This window comes from Dermacentor andersoni, chromosome 7 (genome assembly GCF_023375885.2).
Source record: "Dermacentor andersoni chromosome 7, qqDerAnde1_hic_scaffold, whole genome shotgun sequence".
Lineage (NCBI taxonomy): Eukaryota > Metazoa > Arthropoda > Arachnida > Ixodida > Ixodidae > Dermacentor > Dermacentor andersoni.
In genome coordinates this window covers 110,275,483-110,289,377 of record NC_092820.1, presented here as the reverse complement: position 1 = coordinate 110,289,377, position 13,895 = coordinate 110,275,483, and the positions used below count along the sequence as shown (strand labels likewise).

At 48.8% G+C, this 13,895-nt stretch overlaps 1 protein-coding gene across 1 annotated transcript; it reads right to left on the bottom strand.

Moving 5' to 3' along the window:
- Window positions 1–9,801: 9,801 nt before the first annotated feature.
- LOC140219592 (putative nuclease HARBI1) lies at window positions 9,802–13,302 on the bottom strand. Its single transcript, XM_072289493.1, has 4 exons — window positions 13,033–13,302; window positions 12,398–12,466; window positions 11,860–12,105; window positions 9,802–9,855 (listed from the first exon to the last, which is right to left on the bottom strand). The coding sequence occupies exons 1-4, from the start codon at window positions 13,300–13,302 to the stop codon at window positions 9,802–9,804; spliced, it is 639 nt and encodes a 212-aa protein (XP_072145594.1).
- Between the last annotated feature and the right edge of the window lie 593 nt (window positions 13,303–13,895).

The following is a 13,895-nucleotide window of genomic DNA, read 5'->3' as shown; positions in this document are numbered from 1 at the left end:
TGAAATAACCTAGGTTGGCTATTCACACAAGGCTAACCCTTGCCGCCGTGAAGAAAGGAAGTAACTGGAAGAGAGAAGAAGACAGGAAAGATAAAAAAGTGAGAGATAAAGACGAAGGTTTGAGGAGAGAGAGAGAGACAGGAAAAGGCGACTGCCGATTTCCCCCGGGTGGGTCAGTCCGGGGGTGCCGTCTACGTGAAGCAGAGGCCAAAGAGGTGTGTTGCCTCCACCGGGGGGCCTTAAAGGTCCATACACCCGGCATCGGCTCAACCCCCAGGATCCCCCTTTCCCCGGACACGGCAAAGCCGCGCACGGCTACACGCGGGAGGGTCCAACCCTCGTGTGCTCGGGTACGTGGTGTCGCAACACACCAAACGCCTGCTGACGCAGCGGGGTAGGAAATCTTACAGTGGGTGCATATAACAGACACGTGTAATATGAACGGAGAAGGGTTTGTGACAAAAAAATATGGTCGTAATTAGTACGTCTGTAATGGATTTTCGAAATCTGCATACCACGTGTACTGTATGGGTGGGTGTGTACTTAATATTAACTCCTTTAACTCTATCAGAAAGAGATCACTATTTTCCCGACCAGTTCGATAGATCTTCCATAAAAGTGAATTGCAGATAACAGCGATGGGTTTTAAGTTAAGGGCACAGAAAAAAGTTTAGTCTGTGGTTTCCTTGGGTTCCTTGGAAATCGCCCGACAGCAAAGAAAACCTCGCCCTTATCCGGATACGAAGCTCCTCGGAAGCCAATGGGGACCTGTGGACTCTGGTGAGGACTATTCTTTGCCTTGTCCTACTGATCCTGCTCGTCTGATAGACTCAAAACAAGCACGGCTGGCGCTTAGGCCTAGTGCGGCCGCGCCGCCGCGCTGGCCCGACGAAGTGTTTCTACCAGATGTGAGCTCATCTGTAGCTTCCACTGGACTGCTGCGCATGACACCATCCTTGCCAACTATGCAGCCGAAGTGTGCAACCGATAGCTCGAATACCCAAGATGCAACACCGAAGGACAGTCCACTTCGCGATGTGAATGTGAACCTACCCGCAATCGTGCCGACGTACACCGGTGACCATATGGACTTGCAGCCCTCTGGCGGTTGGACGAATGCAGCCAAGCGAGGTCCCCCTATCAACGTGCTTCAACAGGACGCCATCGCATCGGAGCAACCGGCAAAAAAGGTAAGGGCCACCCCAGACATTTCCTCCACGGCCTCCCCTACGCCTACTCCCTCTCAGTCTTACCCAACGCCCACCCCTTCTCAATCCTATCGAGTTCATATATGCCCCCTTTCTTGCTACGACATAACCTCAGTAGCCACAAAATATGTCCAGAGGGTCATCGACCAATCTCTTGAAACCACTGGATACAAAGGGTTCGCAGCATATAAATCTACAAACTCGATCACTGTGCACTTTGCATCTCTCAGTGATGTGCAGAAAATGTGCCCTTTAACATCTATCCCGCTGTCAGAAAATCAACACCTACCTGTGCAGTGCTACTTTGCATCGGGCCCTAATATAAAGAGGTGTGTTGTCCATGGCATTGACCCGGAAGACACCCCTAAGATAATATGTCGTGAATTGACCTCCACGACACACAGGGTGCTCGCAGCTAGATTCATGGGCAAAAGCCGTACATGCTTAGTGACGGTACAGGTCCCTCAATCTATTCCAGAACTGTTTTATTACTATGGTTGCATATTGCGACCTAAACCCTACCTCCCTCGGGCAATATTCTGCTACCGCTGCTTTCAACGTGGACACATGCAGGCATTTTGCCCACAGCGTACTATTGATCCAGAAAAGCTCACACCAGAAGGCGAACCACGATATCGATGTGGCTTATGTAAATCTGATGAGCACGATATGACAAGCACAAATTTTCCGACTAAGCAGAAGGCCACAGTACGGATACGAAAGGCTATTCCAAAAACGACTACAGTAACAACACACAATCGTTATGAGGTTCTTGCAGAAGAGCCAGAGATGCTCTTGGCAGAAGAACCAAAAGCCCCAGAAACACAACTGTATTCTTCTGTTCTTAAACGTGGCAAGCAGTCGCAGACAAAGAAACAGAAATTACCGGAACCTCTGTATCAGTCGGATGATGACCATGATGACATTGACGCTCGGATAGACGCACTGGCCACGGAGATTGAGCGACTGCGAAAACATAAAGAATTGGTAATTCTGCGTCGTCAGAAAACAGGACCAACACGTGACGCATCAACCACTGCGAATGCCACCGTTACACCTGGATCCCGTCCGGCAAAGCTGTTTGGACAGCAGTTTTAGATCAACTTGCTCAACTAACGTTGCTCATTCAGAATTGCCTGCATCATGGCTAATTCTCTGCAGCAGCTGTCACAGGATGGAATTCTACAGTGGAATTGTCGGAACTAAGCTCCAAGTTAGGAGAAATTAAAATCAAGCTTCAATACAATAAGCTACATGTACGGGCACTGTTTATTCAAGAGCATAATAAGCTACGCTCCCTGTCCAATTTTAATGAGTATCATAACCCATCTACTAGAGATAGACGCGCTACTACAATGGCTCTAGCGCCGGGAAAAGCTGCAGTTTATATATCATCGCATATTGCTCACACTGTGATTGATCTGGAGCCATGGTGTAGTGGTAATCAAGAAGTTGTCGGGGTTCTGACACGACCAGTAAAGACTCCTGTCATTCTAGTGTCATTCTACGCCAGACCACAGCGCACACTTTTGAACTTGGGGTGGATAGCCCATCTCCGGTCTACGTACCCGGGAATTCCTATTCTCGTGGGTGGAGACTTCAATGCCCCACATACAGAATGGGAGTACACGTACAACTCCCGAAGAGGATACCAAGTTAAAAACATCGTGAGCAATGCCACTTTTACACTGTTGAACCATCACGCTGTGGCTACCTGTGCTGTACCCGCTGTATCTAGAACAAATGCTCCAGACCTCACGTGGTGGTTGGGTCCTGGAATGCCGCAGTGGCGGGTGGAACCAGATACATGGGGCAGTGATCATATGTCAATAATGATTGGCTTGCACAGAACGTGCATAAAGAAAATTCGACGACGAGTAACAGTCACGCATTGCGATAAGTTTCGGGAATCATCGATTGATAAAGTACCCTAAGAACCTTCAGAAATTATTCCCGCTTTGCAAGAACTGCTACGGAGGAACACCACTGTAACCACAGTTGACGAGGGACAACCTCAACCGGACCTCGCCCTTTTGCAACTTTGGGCAAAGTGACGTCAGGCAGAAGTGTATGCGTCGAGGAATCCCGATGCACCAGGTAGCCGTGCACGTGCTAACCATATAGCGGCGAAGGCGCGTCGGCCCGAAAAGCAACTTTCTCGACGACGATGGTATGAGCGGTGCGAGAATCTTGGATCGGGCATTGGAAACAGAGCACTTTGGCGTACGCTCCGGTCGATGGAACGCGGTCATAAGCAACCTGACCCTGCAGCAAGCGTTAGGTTAGCGATGCAGAGTTCCCCACATCAATTTGCAGAACACGCTGCTAGAGCGTTTTTCCCGAAATACGATCACGCGTCACCCATAAATTGCCCCGAAATTGATGAGTCTGACACAACTCCCAAATCCGAAATATCCAGCCCTTTCAGCATTGCCGAACTAATAGTGGCGATTGAAACTTCGAAGCAACGAACAACACCAGGTCCCGATGTTATTCCTCATGAGGTTTTCAAGAACATGGAAGGAGCAGCTCTCGACGCACTTCTTCAGGCTATTAATAAAGTACGGGAGACGGGAAACGTTCCACCTGATTGGAAGCATTGAATTGTTGTCACGATTCCAAAACCAGGAAAGTCTCCAAATAGCCTGCAGTCTTTACGTTCAATTTCACTAACCTGAACTGTCTACAAGCTCGCCGAAAAGATGCTGGCCACACTTGTTTTCTGGTGGCTTGAACGCCACGATAAATATAATCCTGCTCAAATTGGATTCCGTTCTTACTTGGGAACTGAAGACGGACTTTCTATCTTATCAGACGATGTTTTACAGGTTTCACCACACAGTCACGCTGTGCGCACGGCAGTAGCAACAGACGTAACGAAAACTTAGGACAATATAGACCATGAAATCATTCTAGCCAACCTCATCGACTTGGGACTTCCACCGCGGGTGATAAGATTCATCTACTCATTCCTTGAGAATCGCACATTTGCGATTAGAGTAGATGGAAGGCAAGAAAGACACTTCACATCGAACAGAGGAGTCCCACAAGGTTCGGTTTTGGCTCCTTTTCTGTTCAACGTTGCTCTAATACCTCTAGCCTGGCAACTACATCGGATTCCAGACGTGAGGTTCTTAATCTATGCGGATGACTTCACTTTGTGGTCCGTTCATGAAGATATATCTAGACAAACTCAACAGCTTCAGGAAGCCCTTGATGTTCTGAACAACTACGCTCGGAAAGCAGGGTTGGACATTTCCACCCAAAAATCAAGCTATGTTGTGGTGGCCAACAAGAAAGGACGCACAAGAATCACGCAGCACCCATTTACATTTAGACTCGGCGCAGTGACAATCCCTGAGGCTTCTGAGGTCCGCATACTGGGTCTCGATATTCACCACTACGGCAGTGGTGGACACTGGCTCCGTAAAACCAGACAGAGTTCGACAAAAACACTTCACCTTATTCGTCGCATTGCAGCAAAAGCAACTGGAGCTCGTACTGACGTAGCTCGATGGTTGGTGCGTGCAGTCTTGCAGCCACGAATTTTATATCAGGTACAATTTCAACGGCTGACTTTGGCACAGCTGGCACAGTTGGAGACGATTAATCGTGATGCTATGCGCACAATCACAGCACTTCCACGCATCACTCCGGTACCAACCTTACAGGAACATGCTCAGCTCAACACAATTGCACAGCTAATTTTGCAACGTGAAAGAGCACGTGAAATAAAAAAGCAACTCATTCCGGCTGTCGCTGCGTTGCATGCTCATTTTCAACGCGGCTCTCGGATTGACGGTCAGCCCTATCCAATGCCTCATTGGGAATTCACCAGCATCACAACTAATAAGCCAACGAAGTTACGACGCAGTAATAGAACATGTATTATTGACGAACACAATATCGTCGATGCGTCATGCTCTAACACCTGCAAAGTCTATACGAATGCTGCCATTCTCCCAGACGGCCGAAGGACATCATTCCTGAGTACTACGCATAATTTCATCAGCGGCCACCAGCGCTATTTATCTACGGAAGCCAGCGCTCTAGTAATAGAACTTCAAGCCATCCACGACGCTGTGCAAGGTGCGACATCTAAGCTGCCTACCATCAAGCAACTAGATATCTTCACTGTTTCTTTAGCGGCTATTCAGGAACTCAAGAAGGTTGATGGCGATGGAAATCTGCGAGACAATACACACTATGAATAGTAAAACAGCTACTTGCGTCAAGGTACACTGGATTCAAGGCCATTCAGCGAACCCTCACAACATTGCTGCTGACCAGCAGGCACACTGCTGTCCTAATCCTGATCTTCTGCCTATTCCCCTCCCACCTCAACCCCTTAACTCGCTTCAAGCCCATAAAAATTTTCTCCGGCAGAACGCACGCGCTCTTTTCCGACTGTGTGTCTGCTCCCTCCCCCTTCACCTTACTAGGGCGGAGGAAGTTGTGCTTAGGAGGCTTCGGGCCGCGGTGGCCCTTACACTGGCTGTTATCTCAAGGTGGAACTGGTCGCATTTACCACTGGGTGCTACGTGTCCATACTGTTCCGTTCCTGTGATGGAAGCAGATGCATACCACCTAATATGGCGTGTACTGGTTTAAAATCGGAGCGCTCGCGCGTCCTACTGCAACCCGGCCTCCGCTACAGTGTGACAACCAGCTATGACCACTGGATACATGACAACAGATTCCACAAAACACTGCTTCAATTCATACACAACACAGGCCTCACAGCACACATATATTACACATATATGCACCAAAAATTATGCCTTAAGGGCAAGTCTTTGTGGCAAAAAAAAAAAGAATCTTATGGAACATCTATAATTATCTGCACAGGCTTTTTTGCAGTCTGATACAGTGGATGACTTCGTGTAAATTGTGGTGCGCATGCCAGATAACAGTATTGTTACGGGGATGGTGCGAGTACAGAAAAACTATATTGACAGTATATATATACAGGATTAGTTAGAATAGTTAAGATGGCTCACCAGTAACAACACGCAGCAGCCAGCGTCTTCAATCTTCTTTCTCTCTCTTCTGTCATCCTTCCGTAACAGGACCCCCGGGAGGCGAAGCGCCGTCTCGGCGTATTGCAGGTAGCAGGCGAAGATTTGCGAGCGAAGTATGGCTTTAGCCGCGAAACATGCACGACGTCGACTGGCGTGTCTGACTTGAGGATGCATATAAGCTTAGAGGCGAAATCTCGTAATTTACGTCGGTAACTTGGCGTAAGACTTCATAAGGCCCTGTGTAGCGAGAGAGAAGCTTCTGGGAGAGGCCAACTCGACGATATGGTGACCAGAGGAGCACCCAAGCGCCTGGCGTGAACGTAACATCGCGGTGGCAGTGGTCGTAACGCTCTGTTTATATATGCTGCGAGGCTAATAAACGAGATCGGGTGACTTGACGGGTCATGTGAGCGCGATCGATCACTTCACAAGCGTACTCAGTTGCAACACGTGGCACAGAAGGGAGGATGGTGTCAAACGGCAGTGTGGGGTCGAGACCATACAAAAGATAAAAGGGTGAATACCCTGCGATGTAATGTCGGGACGAGATTTACGCGAACGTACAACTATCATTGGAGACGTACATCGACAGCATCTCTATGGTTGTTGAGTTGAGACATTCCGTAAGACCGTTCGTTTGTGGGTGGTAGGCAGTGGACAGCTTGTGCGCTGTGGCACAAGAGCGGAGGAGGTCGTCGACAACTCGAGATAGCAACGAGTGGCCGCGGTGTGTGAGTAACCCTCGAGGTGCACCGTGGTGGAGAATGACGCCGTGGAGGAGGAAATCGGCGACATCAGTTGCGCAACTAGTCGGCAACGCCTTTGTTCTCGCGTAGCGAGACGCGTAATCAGTAGCGACGACGATCCACTTGTTCCATCTAGTCGTTGTCGGAAAAGGGCCAAGCAGGTCAAGGCCTACGTGAAAGAACAGTTCAGAGGGAACTTCAATGGGATGGAGTCGCCCGACAGGTGCCAGGGGAGGTTTCCTCCGGCACTGACACAATTCGCAAGTTGCGACAAAATGGCGCACAGAGCGGTAGAGACCCGGCCCGAAGAACGGGCGTCGTACGCGGTTGTATGCACGCAAAACACCAAGGTGTCCCGCCGTCGGTGCATCGTGAAATTGTTTGTGAACGACGGGTTGCAGATGACGAGGCATGACAAGGAGCAACTAGGGGCCGTCATGGTTCATCAGGCTTCAGTGGTAGAGGATGCCGTCATGCAGCACGAACATGCGGCACGTGCCGTCGGTGCTGCCAGATTACACTCCGGCGATGATGGACTTTAAGGATGCGTCGTGTTGTTGTTCAGCACGCATGTCGGTCATGTCAGTCAAAGACATCACGCATGTCAACGGATCATGCGCAACAGGATCGGGATGATCCACGGGGTGACGCGAGAGGCAGTCAGCGTCCTTGTGGAGGCATCCAGTCTTGTAATGGACACTAAGGGCGCGATCTTGTACGCGTTCCAAAATAGAACGGAGGTGGTCCGTTCTGTACGTCACGAAATAGGCGGTCCGCATTGTTCGCGAGAACGAGAGGAAGCAAACAGCCGATGAGCGAAGTGGAAGCATACGTCACGCTTTTGACGTCTGCTTGGGGACCGTATAATATATCGAGGAGCGTTTCCAACATGTTGAGAAATATTTTGCTATTATGACTGAGTAGCAAAATGTGTTGGTGTTGCTTTTCAAAGATTCAATTTGGAATGCGAAACAACTGAAACAAAATATTGCGGTTAATGTCTTCAGATGGTGCTAGGTGGTGTCGCAGTTTTGCGATACGTTTAGTGATGGCGCTAGCCACCACCCCGTTTCAAGCACACGGCGCGAATTTTGAAGCGGTTGGTTCAGTCGTTCAGTTGAGCACTGGAAGCCATGGCGCTAAACGTGGCAGCACCGGTGAAGGGGCCACGTGTGTCGGAGGCGCAGAGAGAGACGGTGGTCGCCTTCATGGAGCAGCATCCCCAGCTGGCTATAAGATCCAGCGAGCTGAGGCCGCGCTTCACTGTTGGCGACCGCCGACGGCTGTGGCAGCAGCTGGCCGACGCGCTGAACAGCGAAGGCCCTGTAGTCAAAACCACTGGGCAGTGGCAGGAGTGGTGGCGCAAGCAAGTTTTTGAGGCCCGCCGCGACGCTGCCGCAATTGCCCAAGAACAAAGGTGAGTGACCGTCCAATGGTCTGGGCGATTTATCCTTCGACATTGGCGTGCATTTTCAGAAGCACAGGAGGGGGGCGGCTACACGGTTTTCGTGGCCGAGTCCTCCAGCTGACCGGGACGGTCCGCCTCCACGGCGTGACCGACCTCCCCTACCAAGAGGTAAGCACACTGTCGCCGTAATATCATGGGTTCCTGAATGGTGCCGGTGTAGAGTTTGCCATTATCTGTAAGTGGTACCTTTAGCGGAACGCGACACCGTTGGTGAGCAGGAAAATAGCGTAGGAGAGAATGGAAAAGCAGGTAGGTTAATCAACTAGAATCTCAGTTGGCTGCGCTTTCGGGAAAAGGGGGATGAAGTGATCGACGCAGAAATAAAATGCCTTCAGGGATGTGCACGAGGCCGGTAATACATGGGATCATTAAGCACTCAATAATTGCAGAATATTTCCGCAAATGTGTAGTACGAAAACTTGTAACATAGGCATTGTAACGAATAGCCACGCTTATGACACTTTCTAGCAGGCTGACGTCCCCACCTCCGCCATGGAAGTTGTCGTCCAAGCTATAGACGAGGCTGCGGTCCTGAGGAGCACAGCGATACGTAAGCATCAGAGGAATGAGTGTTTTAATTATCGCCAAATGTGTGTGCAGTTCGTAAACTTTTAATGTGTTTACTCTACAGCGGCAGAGGATCCACCGCGCGGTGCGTCACCTACCGAAAGGGTGACCGCTGCACCTGGTAAGTTATTGATCCTCAAGCTGTTAAAAGAAAATGAGCTCTCGTATTTTATTAAACTAGCCCAATAAGCCATAACATGGCCATAGCCACTTTTATTCGTACCATAAGATGCAGTGCAACTGTAGAAAATGCTGCATGCTTTCAGTGTTGCAGCACCCTGTTCAGCCACCACGTCGACAGCGACCACGACGGGTGGATACCTTGACGACGATGTCGTCGCAGTGCGCCCGCAGCGTGGAACAGGGCGACGAGATGCTGCAGGTTGGCAGGTCCTTTAGTGTCATTTTACATGAAGGACATAAATATTCTTTATGCTTTGTTATAAGTGAATCATGGATCTGAAAAACAAATCAGCTTGGGATGTAAACAAGAGATATGCGTTGTATAGAGGGCTCGGTATCGTGTCTTGCCAACGATCAGCCGCTGGGCAAAAGGTTGGTTAGACCTGGGCTGTTTGGTGGTGAGAGATGCATTTGAGTAGATGACGGAAGAGTAGTTCCAGCAGGTCTTTGTCTGTCCAAACGAAGAAGGCATAGCTTGTACGCGACGCTTGACACTGCCAAAGGATGCCATCAGGCCAGTGGCTCTTCAACAGAGAGGGAATCGTTGTGCACGTTGCAATTCTTAACAGCAGCTTCCAGCCGTGAGCTGGTTGTGAGTAATCGGCAACTCATGCAAGATCTTGGAGCAGGTGCGCGCCACAGCGCAACACATCGCTGCGCACCTGCAACAAGACAGAAATTAATCATTTTTTCAATATCATATTTTATTCATTTGTGTTTCATCAGTTCCGTTTGTTTTATTTATTTATTGTTTGAATTTTAGTGTTTAAGTTTCCTTTATGAGTAATACAGGGGAGTTTTTTGGTTGAAAGGTGTAATGCGTGCACCCATTTTTGTTCTGTAGTATTTGCCTCTTTCTATTTACGCTTATCCAGCTGCAATGCCAGCGTGCTTTCTTTATTTACACATTTCGAAGGCGCCTAGTCATTCACACTGGAATCATTACAAATAGTTGTCGATTTCTGTGTATGTGTTTTGTACTGTGATATGTACTGTGAGCTTACTGCACTCATTATGAAGTGTTAGCGCATAGTGTTTGCACTGTGATATTTTCTTTTCGGCACAGTGAGGCTAAGTTGCAACAACTACAATGTGCTCTTTTTTCAGAGCACCAAATTAGTCACTCTTTAAGTTGCATAATTTCACAAATGAAAATGACCATCATCATTGCACCACGCCAGTGATTGGTTTCCTCTAGTCTTCGCTCCAAGGGAGTCATTGCAAGAATAACTTTCACGTGTGACACTTTCTGGGTGCTGCGAGATTGTAGAGCCAATTATTCATGTTTTATGTAACGTGTTTCATCACAGCTGGCAAGTGCACTCACCTTTTTACAATTATAATTCACCCGTTTAGCATCGCACTACAATTGCTGTCGAGAAATGAATGCTTCTAGTCAGTGACTCATAACACTGACAAGTGAACGGACATACCTGTGAAAGTCATACTTTCTTGCAAGGTCACGCAAATGTAACTGCTAGTTTTATGTGCCGTGGTGGAAACGAATTGTGTGATGCTGATGTTGTCACATGCTTTGCTACCTGAAGCATGTTGTACTACAAGGTTTGTGTTGTACTTGTTATCATAGAGTGTGATAAAGTTGACCTATCTATTTTTTGCGCTTTTACGTTAATTTACGTCTACCCATTTGGACATGATGTGACGAGTGTAATGTTGTCACTACACTCAGCGTTACATTTTGTTTGTGTTTGAATCCGCATTCATTACGCTTTACTTGCTTGCCTCGCCTGTGTATTCATGCTTGCACAGAAGTTTTGATACACCTAGCACAAGAGATGGCTAGCAAGCATATTGCCTCGCTCCTACCAATGTACACTGAGCGTCCGAATGCACAGGATGCGGTGGTTGCGTTCATTCTGGTGTGTTTTATGAAAATATTGCGCACCTTTTGCTGACGGTGACCATGAGCACAGAGTGCCAATCATATGTACTGCTTTCATCAAGTCTGTCATGACTATGATGGGTCAAGGGATGTTTCCATTTCATATTTCATGTGATATTTAAAGAAAAGGCTGCACTTTCACGTTGCTACCGTGTTTCATGTTGCACTTTGAAAGAAGTACTTTGTGCCAATTTCCCATTACTGTAACCACCAACTATGGCAAAACAAACACATGTTTGGACATGAGTAGAAAGTAACAACTGCTGCATCTACAGAAAGTGGCATATCACAGGATGAACACAACACATACAAGCTGTTGTAGCGTCGTATTTCTAATGTTACATGAGGAAAGAAGCATTTTGTGATGTGCATATTGCACAAAACAATGCTAGCTTGGGAGCAGCAGCAAGTGCAGTTCTTCACAGATGAAGGGGCATGAAGCATTGCCTTACGACTGCTTCACGAGTACTACTGTTAATAAGTGGCAGCCTTGGACACTCTTGCATAGTGACGAGGGTACAATTGTTTCCGAGTCCGCGGCTGTGGCATTCTATTTAAAGGATTCTTTGTATAAGTGTACTTCGTTTGTGTTTAAATTATCATAATCTGTCGGATGTGTGGATTTGGAACATTCACCATCCGTATGGAGGTGCACTTGTGTATACAAATTTTTTAATGTATTTTCCGCTGTACAAACACAGCTCTGTGATAGCCTAAGGGCACTGTAATTTGTATAAATAAATTATGTATTATGAAAACTCACCATTCCTGTGTCCTTCAGAAAAGGTTGACAACGGCGCTGCGCTGCTGCCTTCCTCTGAGGAAACACGTCGTGTGGTGCCAGCACCTGGATGTCTCCTGGCTCTTCTGGCTCCTCAGCTGGTGGCACTTCCCCACCATAATCGTCCAATGTCCAGTCGCCCGCGTCCAAGGCAATGTTATGGAGAGCAACACACGCATAAATGATTCGCGCTGCTCTATCGGGGCTGTATAGCAGTGTCTTAAAGCGCTGCAAGCAGCGGAACTTGCTTTTCAACACCCCGGTACATCTCTCCACAACATTGCGCATGGATGCGTGCTCCCGGTTGTAGTGGCCTTCAGAGGTGGCGCCGGCATGGCTGCCAGGTAGTGGAACAAGCAGCCATGGCTCGAGGGGATATCCTGAGTCTCCTATTACAGAAAGTGACAGGTGAGTGCTGTGCCCTAGTTAGGGGTACGCATTACGAATACTAACCAAGCAGATACTTGCCAGGCTGCAGTTGTGCGGCTAGGCTTGCACGCAGTAGGTTATGCTGCCACACCCAAGAGTCGTGGCACGAACCAGGGAACCGGGGGTCCACAACAAGAATGCGAAGTTTCGCGTTGCACACCTGCAATGGGGCGCAATACAAAATATATCTGCAGATATGCTCGAAATCCGTTTTGCCATTCATATGCAGAAAAGAATACATGCACGCTGGTACAAGTAGCAGATTGTTTCAGCCATAAGCGTGCACAGGGTCTTGCAATCGGGGGGGGGGGGGGGGGAGACAATGCCCCCCCCTTGTGCGGACGCCTATGGTTCGTACTATAATTGATAGCTAAATGAAAACTCGAGGCCCGATATTGCGCAAGAACCCCCATACGAGCCAAAGCCAGCCCATGCAATGGTTGTAAGTACTTCCGTGTTCAAAATGCTTCCATCGTGTCTTCCCTGCAGTGTATCCATTTCTGCTACGACTGCTGCCCATTTAAAACACAATTTTGGAACGGCAGACGGATTATGCACAGCACATGGCACTCATTTCAACGAGCTCGTAAACAGTTCCCCGCATGTCCTCTTTTAATCGTTACATTACTAGTTATGCCAGCTTGGACATTAAACTGAACAATTGCTACTATGGGCGAGTAAAAATGGCGACCACAGTCTGAAGTAAAACATTCCAACGGTACTTACGACCATGACGTTTAGGGCGTAATAACCCTTTCTCGGCATGAAGCTCGCAGTGTCGGCCGGGCTGAGTCCCTCTGGCTTCATGATGGCGATCAACGTGCCGTCGACGCACGCTAGCACGCCTGGAATGGCGCCGCGTCGCGCAAACGCCGCCTTTGCCTCATCCTTGGCAGACGGTGCGAAAGGAAAGTCCACCAACCTTCTGCGGGCAGACGCGGAAATGATGGCCTCCGTCACCTCGTGAATGGTGCTGCTCACGGCCGACTGTGCCATGCCTACGTGCTCCTCGCGACCAACGCTCCTCTGGAAGCTTCTGGTGCCGAAGAATCGCAGCGTGCACAACACCTTCCTTTCTGTGGAAAGGCCACTGGCTCGCTGGCATCCAATGATAGGGTCAAGCTCGTCGCACAATCTACGCACTGTTCGTTTGGACAGACGAAAATACTGCCGGAACTCTTCTTCCGTCAACTCTTCAAATGCATCATGTACCTCGGGTCATCGTCTCTGCGCGATTGCAGCAGCCGCACAGGCGACACGAAAAGGCACGGAAGAGAAAGCAAACACCATGTTCTCCAACTGTTGGGTGCGCGGAATTGGATTGAACCGGATACGAAAGATGCTAACTGTCCCAAGCACTTACGTTCTAATCCAATCCAAGCAGTCTGGTAGCCGTTCTAATCCGTTCTATCGCTTCGGACGGACTCTCCGTCCGTTCCGTGGCGTTCGTCCGTTAGCAGACGACACGGAATGATTATCAGCAGCAAGACGTCACGGCTCACGTGACAATTGACGTCATGGCGTTCGTCGGGGTTCAAATTGACCAATTGTGTGCGGCTCGATAGAATGAACCGCCTCCGTACTATTTT

Bases quoted from the DNA above. Each gene is read 5' to 3' on its own strand.
- LOC140219592 (XM_072289493.1), bottom strand. From the start codon at position 13,302: ATGGCACAGTCGGCCGTGAGCAGCACCATTCACGAGGTGACGGAGGCC. The intron at 12,106-12,397 runs GTGTGGCAGCAT...CGCTGCTTGCAG, and splicing joins GTTCGTGCCACGACTCTTGG to CGCTTTAAGACACTGCTATA. The intron at 9,856-11,859 runs GTGAGTTTTCAT...GTCTTGTTGCAG, and splicing joins TTCTGAAGGACACAGGAATG to GTGCGCAGCGATGTGTTGCG.